We start from the raw sequence: 14,247 nt of genomic DNA on the forward strand, positions 1-14,247 counted from the left end.
CATGAAAAGTGAAATATATGCTTCAATTAGTTATACAATGAAGATTCAAAACATATCTTCAATACTGGAAAGTTTATACTGCATGATTGGCAACTCTGCTGAAGCTTGGTATTACTGTAGCTCAAGGTCAGATGGTGTCATGGTCTGAATGTGGTTTAGTTGTAATCTGTTTATGCCAAGTGAGGACAAGAAATGCGCTAGTGTCTTCTTCCCCCCCTGAAGGGGAGAAAGGGGCGTGAAATCCCCTACCCAATCTGGACAGAACTAAGATGGCTATCTTTTAGGTTGTAGTGCCATTTGGTCTGGTAGAAGTTCACCATTGTTTCTGAGGTCCTGGGATGGAGGCAGCAAGGACCTCTGAAACAGCAAATGTCTACTAGACTACATGGTGCTACAAATCAGAAAACAACCATATTCATATTCACCAGTACCAACATCAAACCTTACCTGGACATAACTGTTTTTCACCATGAAGTGCATGTGAATGGCCAAACCAGTGATGTTCATGCATATCTGAACACAAATTCACATCCACAAATGAAAAAATGTGGAACAATGTATGTCCCTTTTACTCCTTCAGGTAGCAAGAAACAAACATCACATTGCTTTGTGTGATTTGAGGTTTTCACAGCGATGAGTTTGAAGATTTCTGTCTTCTGGGTTGTTGCGCTGTGTAGTATGGTGGATGTTTACCAACGTTTCAGAGATCAACAACCCAGAAGACAGAAATCTTCATCACATTGCTTGTCCTTGGTGCAAACCTGTACTGGAGCAACCATAACCTTGCTCACTTGACACAAATGGACTATGAACCACACTCACAGCATGCCACCAACTGACCTTCAGTTACAAGCATCAGCAATGTTGCCAATCATACAATGAAAATATTCCTATATTTGAGATACCTCTTAATCTCCTTAGTACACCTGGATGTATAATAGGAACTGTTCAATGTATGAAGGGAACATCCACCAATAAGAACGAATGCACAATTTCATTTTTAATTGTATTTTCAACTGACCACTTGATAAAAGGTAGAATAGTAAAACTCAATTTCCAAAGGGAGTATAGATCTCAGTCCATCACTGTAAATGGATACAGGATACATAGTTGTTAATATCTACAAGAAAATACCACATCTCTCTCAAAAACAAAGCTCAATAATAAAACACTCTTGGAAGAAAAACCCACGTAAAACTTGTTGCCTAAAGTACAAATTTGTCCACGCAAACACTGCTCACAAAGGAGTAGGCTATTTGTCACTCTGCACAATTATCTACGGGATTAATAAAATATTTCAAAGATAAAAATACATTTAATGAGAAATCACCACAAAAGTATGCTTACAGATCATGATAATATACATCTGATTACTTGTCTTGTACTGTGGCATATAGCACTTCGTGTCATCTTTACCTTCTGTGTAGTGATGCTTAAATGATTTCATAGATAGAGGGTGATAAAGGCATGGTTACCCAAATTGTCTATCATTTCCCTTCAAGACACATGGGCTTCTTTTATTATTAGCTTTGGTCTGACATACCAAATTCTAAACCACCCTCTTCCTATGATGTTACATACATCTTGTGGAGGGGTCATTTTATTTGTAAAATTTACTTAAAATATGTTGCATGACTTTCAACCCATTTCATCATCTCCAAGTCCAACCTAAAGATGTTCAATACTTTTGTAAATAATGAAATTACAGTACATTTTTAAATCCCTTTGAGTATGCTTCATGGAGGTTATATATTGAGCTTTGACAAGTGGAATGTGCATAATACACCCTCCTCCAAACCAGCTTCTGGCAGCAAAGGCGAACTTGTTCCCACAGTGAGAACTATACCTTCCTAATTTACCTTGAAGCACTGATATGTTTGTCATTACTTCAGAGTACATGACACAGATACTACCATGAAACTCAGTTTTGGAGTAATTTCTTTTTGACATTACTTTGGTATGTAATAATTATTATGGACAGCAATGGATTTGTCTTGGCCCAGTGAAAAATGTTCAAGAGCAGCTTCATAAAATATAGTCTATTGTAACAGGTATAACATGCAGCATATACTTTGGGTTAAGATTATTTATAATGTTGGGAACAAATAAGCCTTTGTAGCTGGACATTGTCACAGATTTATCTTAATTAAACACTTATTTATTTAATTTGACCTCATTGTAGATGTACTGAACTACTTTACAATATTCATACATCCTAAGCAGCAGTCAAAAGTTGGTAGAAAGTAGAACATAGACCCCAAATAATGGAATACTATGCAGCGGCCTACATTCGACTACTGTGCAAGGCATCTTCCATGACATGGAAGAACTTACTGGATACATCGTAATAATGTAGCTCTAAGAACAGCTTGAAGGTTAGGACTGCATTAGCTTGCATTTAAGAGCAGAATCCACAAATAAGTATGCTGATACATCACAACAATTTCACCATATAAAATCAAATTTCAATCAAGCTAAAAGAAAAATAGTGCTACTAATATGTTCTTCTTGAGATGTAGAGAGAAGATAAAATGAGATGTAATCTGTAAGATTTGAAGCTTTCATAGTCACTGAATGTAGTGAAGTCTTTCTTGGGCAATCAGCCATGTGAAAATTATAAATCCTTCTGTGATAAAAGACAGCAAGATATGAATGCATTTGTATTAGGAAGAATTTTATGTATGATTTGTGCTGAAAGATACCTGTGTAGTGAGTGATATGCTGTTAATATTTTATTGAAGTATAAGTGTAAGCAGTACATTTTAATTTGTATGGTTGTACCAGTAAAAGCTTCATTAAATGTCTTAAGAAGCTACTGTAGCAAAGTAAAACTAATAAGTTAAAATAAAAAGTCCAAGTGTACAAACTGTAGACATATGAAGAGTGAAAATAGCAAAGGGTATTAACTCCTACTTAAATCAACAACACTACATATGTTTATTGCCAATTTTGTTTCATAAATATAAGTAAATATCAAGATCCTACCACATTTCACTCTGAATCAAAGTAATAATAGCCCTTTGATATTATAAACCTTCATACATTTTATTGAACAGTTAACAAAGTATACATTTTTATAGATTCCATACAAGTGAGAAAGAACTTGTGCAAATCAGTACCCACCCTTCCACAAATTGTGATAAACATAAGACCTGCTCTTATTATGTGAGTGGCAAGCTGATGCAGTCAGATCTGCCAAGCACAGTCAATAGTGGCTCAAACATCTGGTTACAAAATTTGGATTTAAATTTGTAATAAGTACAACATCCTGTTGCAAGTCAATTAATAGCACATATATTCAAAACAACAAACATTACTGTGCATAAAAATATACACATCCTTTCAAAAAAGTGGAAGTAATGGAAAGCAATAACTGAATTTATATGAATTTGGAAAGTACACATTTGTCAGTTATATTCAATGATCATAGAAAACAAGTTAAATATATAACGAGACACTTCACAGTTCTAACAACACGTTTGTTCTTCCATGTAGTCTGGATCACAAAGTACAAACCTAACAGCAAAAGTTTCGACTAGTACCGTTGAACACTCTGGTATTGGCCTCACCATCCTACATACAGAAATATTAATTTTGTCATCTAGGAAGTGAAAATTGTGAGATAGCATTTAAACAAAAAAATATGTATAATCTTGAGCTATAATACATCGTAATATGGCATACAATAATTATTGAGTCTTAAATGTGTGCTCTGTAGTGTTGAGTGTGAAACGAAGAAGAATTACCAAATATAAGCGATATACATCGCCTACATTCATACTGGAGAATGAGCAGAGCATGGGATCCATAATGAGCAAGGGTCAGGGTTGGGTTTGGGCTGAAGGGGACGGGGTTGGTCAGGATAATTACACAGCAGCTCTAAGGAAGAAATGCTGCCACCATAGAATTAATACGTACATCAATATAATGAGCTAGCTTATTGCATGCTTATTCCCTAATCTTCACTGCACACAGGGGTATCTCTTTTTTGGCAGAAAACTTAAGTACTAGAGTAAATGTATGGTTGACTATACAAAACTCGGTCGGAAAGAGTTGCTCGAGTGTCATGGCTCATCATGATTATGAGATCATTTTGCAACATGTGTCCCTTTCCACACTCCAGTCATTGTTGGCACAGATACAAATCCAGGCACATGAACAATAGATTAATACTATTGATTGTTAAAAATCTACTGTATAATTAAAACACTATTTTGACATTATCAGGTAATTATTTTTTTGAAAGACCACAGCAATATTACTTGATTGTTTTCTGTTTTTTGAAATCACACTGAAAAAGTTCATTGTAACGTCTGATGTACACAAGAATTCACACAACAATAATGATTTTTTTAACAATGAAGTGACCTTAGCACCCGATACATAACAACAAACACCAGAGGAAGTCAACTGACAGAGGAATCTAACTAACAATATCCATCCGCTAACAACAATTTTATTAACAGTTTCACCTAACCTGGAAATTTTTATCATTATTATTATTTATTTATTGTTATTATTACTATTATTCTTAAAAGCTATGATTCACAATAGTTATGAAAACTTAGGTAACTGATACAGCCTCAACAATGAACATAAAATATATAGATCCTGCTCTTCTTTAAATAGATTTATATACACAGGCATTCACATGTACACTATCATACACCACATATTCATACACTAAAACTCTTAGTTAAAACTTATTTACTCTTGAGAGAGGATTGTCATTATAGTGGGGTACATGCATTCCTCCTGTCAGCTGACCTGTACATAGTTAAAAAGACACAATAAAATTGTATTTATCACAACACAGAGCAAAGTATCTGGCAGCAAAACCTGAAAGGAAGTTTGTAGCCAAGGAAACATATTTTACTGTATTTAAAACAGGAAACAAATCTCTTTTGTACCAAGCTAAACCTACAGTATGTGCATGTATTCCACCATATAAATACACAAACTGTATATATATGTACATGCACATGTACACATGGGGGATCAATATTTCTTTTCAAACAAAACAACATTTGTTTAAATTTGAGAGTTTCTGATGCTGCGAGTAAACGCTATATAACCATCTACACATGGAAGAATATTCTTACCTCCTAACAAGTAATCTTTTCATTTGGCTGCTATTCTACTGCAATACAATTCAAAGGTGTTTCCAGTGCTGTGACCATCGAAGAGAAATGCCTTCAATGTTTATTCCCCACACATAACTAGATAATAAACTCGAGGAATTTATCAGACTGAGGATAGCAATATGATATATTAATATAATTTCTCTTTGTTTTTGAATTTACCAAGTGTTTCATGTTGGATTGTCTTTTCAGATAAACTTGTATTTAGACATTTGATTTATTAGATATTTTATATGCAACACACAAAACAAAAATATCATGAGGAATTCTGTCTTGTCTGTCTGCCTGCCTCTTCATCTACATTCCATCTCTGAAACTGCTTCATGCCTTTGGAAGTTGCAAAGCATATATATTTTTTGTTCAGGCTAGTCCACCAGTAAGTTTACATTACACAAGGACACAATTTTGTATATTTTGTTAAATATACATCAAATATATAGGTTTAAAATAAGTAATGTAGTTTAAATAAGTGCTGATGTTGGAGAAATTTCCTTGCACCCCTGAAATGACTGTGGAAAAGTATGAGAAATTTCAGGACAGCTAATTCCATCTAAGATCCTAACTGTGATCTATAAATATGAAGTGATGCCCATTACTTCATTATCTTAATTTTGTTTTAGAATGTGGAATTTATGGTTCATATCAAGACCATTTCTTTTGTATTTGATAACATTTAATAAGTGTGTTAAGGATGACACAAAACAAAACAGCATTGGATTTTTTTAAAATAATTAATTGCTTATAAAAAAATGAAGTTCCGCACAGTCCCATTACCACATTCACAAGAACCAACAACAGGACCCCATCCTGATGACTTAACACTCTTATTTGGTTTATAACAGTTAAAGACTTTCTTCCATTGAAATGTTACATTATCTCTGATTCTTTCCCAAGTCCTGTTAATGCCCATTTAATCCTTTTACACAATGCTATACTAGTTTTCTAAAACTAAAATATATTTCAAGCTGATACTCTTCTTTAACTTGCATAGCATGTAATTATTCATATACTTAATATTTACAGATAAAATTCTCCTGTGTTTATGTATGTAATTTCTGAACATATTTTCATTATTTACTGTGACCACTACATAGTAGTCAGTACAGTTAATGTTGTATTATTAGGGAAATTTAATCAAGCAGGCTGAGACAAGCTTCACATGAGGTATGAAAGGGCAAATAAAAAATGCATCACTTGGGGAACTAAAGTATTATTAAAATGACTCTCAGTGAAGTGGTTAGGTTATGATGGTCTGAAATGAATGGGCAGGCTCAGGATAGGAATCAGTGATTTCAGTAATGAACCTCCACAAAAACCAAATATCATGAACAGGTAAATAACTATTCACTGCTCATATCAAGCAGTTTACTGATCAGTTAGTACCGGCATACCGCAGGTTTTGACCACCCCATAATATAACGAACCCACCAATATGACCATTGTGCCTTGATAATGTTCCCTGGCAGGTCCCTATGTTAAGACATATGATTTTGGTCTGGGCAAACGAGTAGGCTTACCAGTTTGTTTTGTTACACCATCTTGAACTGTGCATGTTGCACAAAGACCCAGGCAATTGTGGCAACAGGCAATGAAGCTGGTCCAACACTTACAGAATTCTGGAAGGGTTACAACATATGGAATGGAGTTAATAACATTAGAGATTTGTAGGCAGAATTTAAGGCATCCATGATCATGAAGATAACTTTTCCCACAATTGTGACAGATGTTCCAAGATACTGAAGAGATTCCAGAACAGAACACAAATGATGTTGTTAACCTGGGGTGGCAATTGAATTTAGAACCAGACACAACAGATGTTGATGAATGAATTGCATCTCATTCTGAGGAATCACTGGCCAACAAAGACCTCATCGGACTTCAGCAATCCAGTGCACCACTGGAAGATGACAAATCAGATGACTGAATTGAAAAGTCTTATTTAATTTTTGCAGGAAGTGAATGAGCTTATATATATGATTGAGCAAGAAGATGCTATTGCAGAAAGGATTTTGTAGGTGCACAGATATGTTGAGAAAGATTTGGCATGCTATAAGGTGCTGCATGAAGAGAAGAAGGCTGCTGTACAATTGAAGTTAGATAAGCTTTTCTCTAAAGTTGAAAAACTAACACTATCATGAAAAGAATGAGTATTCACTTCTGCAAAGCCTCACAACTTGTTTCACTGGGTCTGTATTTTATTATAAAAGATTGTATTTATTTTTCTGGGTAATTTGATTATTACATATCTGAGGTTATTATTAATTAATTAATTGCCTTTGATAAATTTAATGATTGTTCCATCATGTTTATCATTACATAGCATTTTTGGCAGTCTTTAACAATTTTTCTACAAGTTCTGGAATGTATCTTAGTTTATAACAGACAAGCCCATGGGAAAACTTACCTCACAATACAACCACATTTTTTAAGAACATAACCCCATCATATCATGGCATACGCTTGTATAGCATTTTGACAAAAAGAGTTTGTGGGTGGCTGTTTCATATCATACATGTATCTTACCCTTTGTCTTTATATTTGTGATTGTGTCCAAGTTATAAACCCAATAATTTGTCACATTCACAAAATTTTGAATTTGTCAGAGACGAGAGATAGGAAAGGTATCCAAAAATTCTGCTATACATTTGGCTGGTTTTTAACTAGAGACATGTGGCAATGAGGGCTGGTGTTTTCTGCTGGATACAGTGAGATAAATAGCATAAAACTTAGAACTGAAAGCCTTTTTCATTATGTCATGTCCTGCTTTTAGCTACTCTGTGTTTACTGAGGGATTAATTCTTCAATTGCTGTGATGGTGATGTAATGTTCAGCATTTAAATGGTTAGATTATTATAACTGTGAAGATGATGTGGATCTTGTACTCAATTTAACCAGCTATACCTGTATATGATTATGGTGGAGAATTTCTGGAAGTGAAATTCTCTCATTATTTATGAAGATTATTACTTGCATTAGCAATTATTTATGAACACTGGGGAGGATATTAGCAAACAGTAATATCAGAGAAGGAAATGTGTGAACAATCTGAAAATTCACTATGTTATCTCCCACTTCATACACTGCTTTTGTACTCATACATGGCACAGCTGATGGACAGTTACCATACAGCCTGGTGGAGGGGGTGATTGTGGTGGTGGAATAAATAAGACCATGTTTGTATTTATATATAGTTTTAACAGGTTTAATAAAAGAAACATTTAGTGAAATGTATTTAAATTCATGAATCAGAATTTTCATTTCCATTTAAAGGAAAACATTGATGGATTATGGAAATCTTTAATGACTGTCTGAAACAAGATGTGGAATGGGAATCATCCAGAAAGGTAAAGATGTGATAGATCTAAGAAGTGGGTAAATGAAGCAAGAGGATTTGAGAACACACATTGAGAAAAAATAAATTAAATGGAGATTAGACAGTGTCAATTGTAAAAGAACTTGCATATACACACATCAATCTGATGCATCTGTATGGCCTGCCTGTCTGTTTGTAAGAGGCTATCATCTTTACTAGCTAAGCCCACTTTGACACTTTTCTTGCTACTTTCCTGTCAAATTTCCAGTATGTATTTCTCAGCTCTGCCTTTTCAATCAAAAGTACACAACTTTCTATACAGTTATCAGGAGCTATATACATTATAAGATGATTGGAAAGTTGCAGTGTCTATACCACATTACACAGAGATCCCATGCATATCCTTTACAGCTTGACATTCTAACTGATCCCAGCTGTATGTATGTTGAGACAGCACTTGGATGGGAGTTAACAATTTAAAATCTTATTAGTGATTGCCAAACTAGTAGTTTGTTACTGCATGTTCAATGTACTGTGCAGATAAAAAGTGAACAGTGAATCCAAGAGGCCAAAATTCCAGTTACTTCTGGCTGTAATCATTACCTTGTGCTCTGTCACCTATGGTGCTGTGTAACTGATGTTATGGGCTCATGCACAGGTGGTCATAGGGTTAAATCCCACTTATGACATGTTTCTATTATTGCTTGCATTTGTAAATGGACAACAGAATGCTACTGCTGTTTTAGGGTGTTGTTGATATTTAGAAAATATACAAAGAAAATTTGTCTGTGTTATAATTTTTTTAATTTCATGTTTTACATAATTATGATTTGATTCTGAGTTGTCTAAATTGTAGAACACTTTATTCCAGACAACATCTCGATGCTTTAATTTCTTATTAATGTTTTCAAGGGCAAAATAAACTGCCATTCCATCATGGGCACTGCTGGTATCCATGTGCCTACAAGACAAATAAGACAATTTTCTACTCTCAGCATGAGCAGTGCATTAAGACATATTCCTTCAGCTAGGTGCAATATTTCTGCAAGTTATACATATGCAGATTGTCTCTTTGAGGACACCTTGTCAATAAATGTTTTAGATTGTTCTCTGTTCTTTGTAATCATTTTATATTCTTATGTTCATTAATATTTTTGGAAGAACTTGTTACATACAGATACTGTTGTTATTGTCATTGTTGTTGTTATTGTTATTATCATCATCTCCACAGGCCTTGAAGGACCTTGGCCTCCTCACAAATGGGAGGTTTCTTAATCTTTTTTTAGACATTTGGTAGGATTCCTTGGATGAGTGATCAGCCTATGACAGTGATCAGACAAATATCCATGCCTGGAGTGGGGTTCAAACCCATGATCCCAGTGTCTAAGTGATCAAGGCCCACACCCCAGATAACACAGCCACTGTGACTGGCCATACAGATACTGATTACATAAAATTCATCAGATATAACCTTAGAATCCTCATCATGTATGTAAATACTCCTTACATGTAATTTGTAGATATCTTTACAATATACTTCCTTGAAAAAATTAACATTCCTAGCTCTAATGGTCCATTAACTGTCAATAGTTAAACTGAAAGCCAAATTGCATGGCGACCTGTTTTTGCATTCTACAAAACATTACCTTAGCAAAAGTTGAATACCTTTAATTTAGCTATTAACATACACCACTTTAGGACTATATATTAAAGGTTTCCAATGTTGCTCCTAATCATTACCAAAACATGGGGTAACAAGATTGGAATTGTGTACTCAATGGAGTACACTGAAATTCCAAAGATGTTCTTTAAGCCACAGCATTGGAAGTAAAGTCAGCAGGTTACTCCATTGATAACTATTGCTAAAAAGCTTGATGTGTATCATTCTTACTCAAAAGCAATAACAAACACAAAAATGTGATTAATGGCAAAAATTTTATCCAAGGTAATTGTTGAGTTAACAATTACTTGTTTCGACTGTTGCAAATGTGTATTCTAACAATAACCCCAGATCATGTGAGTCGCTCAGTCCTCACAAAAAATTTGACACACAAATATGAATGGGCTCAAATACGTTATTTCCTCATGCCAGAGCATAAATAACACCCAAAGAGGGTGCCTCTGAAACGTCGGTAAACTTCTACCACACTACATGGTGAAACAACCCAGAATACAGCCATTTTGATTCATACTGTTTTGAAGACTGGGTAGATGATGATGTTATGCTTGTGGTCAAGGTCCTGTTTTACAGAAATGGTAATTCAGATATGTGAGAATCATGATATAGAATTTATATTTTTGCTGAGTAACTGTACACATGTAACACAGCCAGTTGATGTGGCCTTCACTGACTAAAGCAACTTGGTTGAGAAACTGTCTTGAAGTGAAAGAAATCAATCTACCATTCCAAAAGATGACCTTCCACTTGCACCGAGGTAGCTAAATTTAAAAATGAAATAACATGAAAAAAGTAATTCTCCTTACAGGGTTCACCAAATGTGGGATTATTCTTCTTAATTCACAAAAATTTGTATGAAGAATTCCTGCAGTCAAACATGCTGATAGTGTATAATATGCCAAACTGTTGGATGATGCAATCTTAACTCTTGAACAAGATGACAGATATGATGATACTAGCACAAATGCTAAGTTCCCACAAAAGGCTCAATGTTGAAGTAGGAAAAAATGTTAGAGATTGACATCTACAAAGTGAAGAAGAGAATGGATACAAAGATGACCCTCCAGCAACAACAAAAGAAGAAGATGCCCCAAAATCAAAGCCACATAGAGAACAGGAAGTCAGGGAGCCTCTTTTAGTTGTAGTACAAAACATGAAAGGGAATGTTTTAAAAGACAATGACTGGGTTGTAGTTCATTTCAGTTAGTCATCAATTTTCAAGAAAGCAAAGCTGAACAAAAATCATGGTACATAGGCACGATTAGTGGTGATTATATCAAGATTAGTGGTGATGATATCAACGGTGAAAGAAATTAATGTGAAGCAAATTTGTTGAAACAAACATTAACCAGGATTAACATTCAAATGACTTAACAAAGAGGATCGATGCTCAATTTAACAAGAAGTGGACAGTTGGTGGACTTACTCATCTTTAACTACTCTGCCATGGCCATGCATGCACAAGCACATATTCACGTGTGCATGCACACATATGCACACAATGGGGTGAAAAGTGACAGCCATTCAAATATTAAATAAACATATAAAAGAGAAAATAGAATGTTTTCTCCAAGCCTCAATTAAAACCTTGCAGGGGTAGCCATAATATTGTACTGCATTCATCCAGCAAAATGAAAAATAAAAATGCTATCTAAATTGCTGATAATCACCCCATATTATGGCAGTGATGTTTATCTGTCAGTTTTATAACACAGATTTCTCGTTTAAGACTTGTTGATCATAAATGATGAACTGGAAATAATTTGTTAGAAGCACTGTTAGTGAGAAACTGTTTATGTTTAACGTGGAAACACCTTCAATTATGTATGTCTTGTTAAATGTACTGAAAGTGTACATTTTAAATGGTATTAATTTTAAATGTATGAAACAAAACAATACACTGGTTATTATAGTATGGGAAAATAGCAAATAAATCTTTTAAAAAACCAGATAAGTGATTTCCAACATATGGAGTATTTTGTGTTAAAACAATTATTTAATGTCATTAGATTTTAAATTTAAAATCTGTTGTGCTTATTCTCATAAATGGGCTATTTTAAAGACAGAACAAACTCCAACAATATAACCTCTAACAGCACTGGCAGTTGATAATCCCATTATCCCCTAGAACATAACCACACACAATTAAGCTGAACTCATGATATACTATTTACATAGAAATAAAACGTCCTCATAGCAGAAATACACATGCTTTTGTTACCTAATGACAATGAAAACATGTACTTCAGACCAAACACACATCTGTAAAAAAATTTAGATGATATATGATGCAACTAGTGATGTGCTGAGGCATCACAGGACTGAAAGAGTTCATAATTTCACAGAATAAAGTAGTACAATCATAGTCACAGACTTTGGAAAACACTGGTATGAAGATATAAACTTTTAGATACTGAAAAATTGTGTTCAGCTTTTCAAATTTACTCTCAATCTAAACTTTCTCCATATGCATGAAATAAGTTCTATTATCAACAACATGCACTCATCATAGTAATGCTGTTTTATGAAAACATTATATTGACCCTACCCTGTGTGTAATGTATTGCTTCCTTGCACCTTGTCTGTCTGCTGCTGCGCCAATCATTCCATCATTTCACCTCAACTTGACATGACCCAACTCATATTTGAGTAGCAGTTTGGATCTGGGTAACATTCAAATTTTACCCAGTCACAAGGCACTTTACTTTACACTATACTTAGTACACTCCGCACTTTGGTATTGGTATAACAAAAATGTATTATGTGTATACATATGCAATCATAGTCTAAATGTATATAGCTAACAACATAACGGCTTTATACAAAAACTGTAGCTAGAAATAATTATTTTAAAAAACCAAGACAGCAAAACATGTGGATTAGAACCAAACACTATTCTACACATCTGTTTGAAAGATAATACTGTCAATCAGGGCTTTGTTGCGCCTTGCAAAGAGATTCTGGCAGAGATTATGTCTGCAGTATACAGCAGACTCTGTTCCTCTCTCCTGTTTGAGAGTCTATATAGTAGACATGTTCAGAGAATCACTCCACTTCACCCTTTGTTATTTGTCTTGAGAAGCTGCTGGCTAACACTTTGATAGAACATATACACATAAAGGGCCAAACTGTTCAAAACAGGAAGTCTGTCATATTCTGGCAAGAAAACTTGTACCATATTAATTTTAAGTTGAAGAATGGAAATTAAATTGATGAAGATGTACAGAAGAATAGGAAGATGACTGATAAAAGTAGAGAGGCTATATTTCATTGAGCACAATTAAAAAAAGAAACACACACAGTTTGAGGTGCAATCTTTCTGATAATATGATGCAAGTGCCATTTGGAATTATAAATTATATTTCACCAACCTTTACTAAAAAACCTCCTACACCTAGCATGCCAGTAGATGTCGTTGCTCCAAATATGCATACTGGCATCATAAACTGTTTATGCTGGATGAATTTCAGCCATTTTCATGGCAATGAATGTGATTTTAAAATGTTTTTATTCCTCTGGCACAAACTGTGTCATTTTATGGCACATCTTCAGCTTTACAGCCTGCTGTATCACCCATGGCACAGTTTAGGTTATATCAACCTACAGCACTACGACAGGTAAGAGATGATAACTGGAAGAAAGTGCTCAGGTATGTCGACCAATGGTTGTACTCACACCCATGGCTCGTCCTAGAGTTTGCTCTGCAGCTTCCATCTTGTGAGGATCCAGCTTTGCTTTCTTTGGTTCAGCATCTGGAGGGCGGTGTGACTTCATATGAGCACTACGACTTTTCACTTTATTAAAAACTCTGAAATTACAAAATGCATCCAAAACATTAGTTTTATGACCATGTTGCATCATTGTTTTAAGACACTAATCATGTTTAACTCTAAAAACATTTCTCATTAAGAATGACATGAGGTTTGTCCCTGCACAGAAGCTGGCATGATGTACAATTAAAAATACATCAATATTACAAATAATACATAAATTAGTTCATCAATCCAGTAACTGTAAGGTCTTAACTGAACAGTAATATACAGATCAATAAACAATAAAATGTTCCACAGTCAGCATTAAGATGAGGGAACTTTGACTGACTGTAATTGATTCAT

General features: G+C 34.5%; 1 protein-coding gene across 13 annotated transcripts in view; it reads right to left on the reverse strand.

Annotated features, from left to right (window-relative positions):
- Positions 1-992: 992 nt before the first annotated feature.
- LOC110830769 (uncharacterized) overlaps positions 993-14,247 on the reverse strand; it is a 1,002,197-nt gene continuing 988,942 nt past the window's right edge. For 12 of the 13 annotated variants that reach the window (XM_087348624.1, XM_087348625.1, XM_087348627.1 and 9 more), the window contains one exon: positions 993-13,940. In XM_087348624.1, the coding sequence (XP_087204750.1) occupies positions 13,778-13,940 (163 nt within the window). In that variant the 3' untranslated portion in view covers positions 993-13,777. The remainder of the gene's footprint in view (positions 13,941-14,247) is intronic. The other variant, XM_087348634.1, reaches the window with a different exon arrangement.

The sequence above is a fragment of the Zootermopsis nevadensis genome, unplaced genomic scaffold, assembly GCF_977971745.1.
Source record: "Zootermopsis nevadensis isolate Lab colony 2312 unplaced genomic scaffold, Znev_1.0 Znev_ptg000013l, whole genome shotgun sequence".
Classification (NCBI taxonomy): Eukaryota; Metazoa; Arthropoda; class Insecta; order Blattodea; family Termopsidae; genus Zootermopsis; species Zootermopsis nevadensis.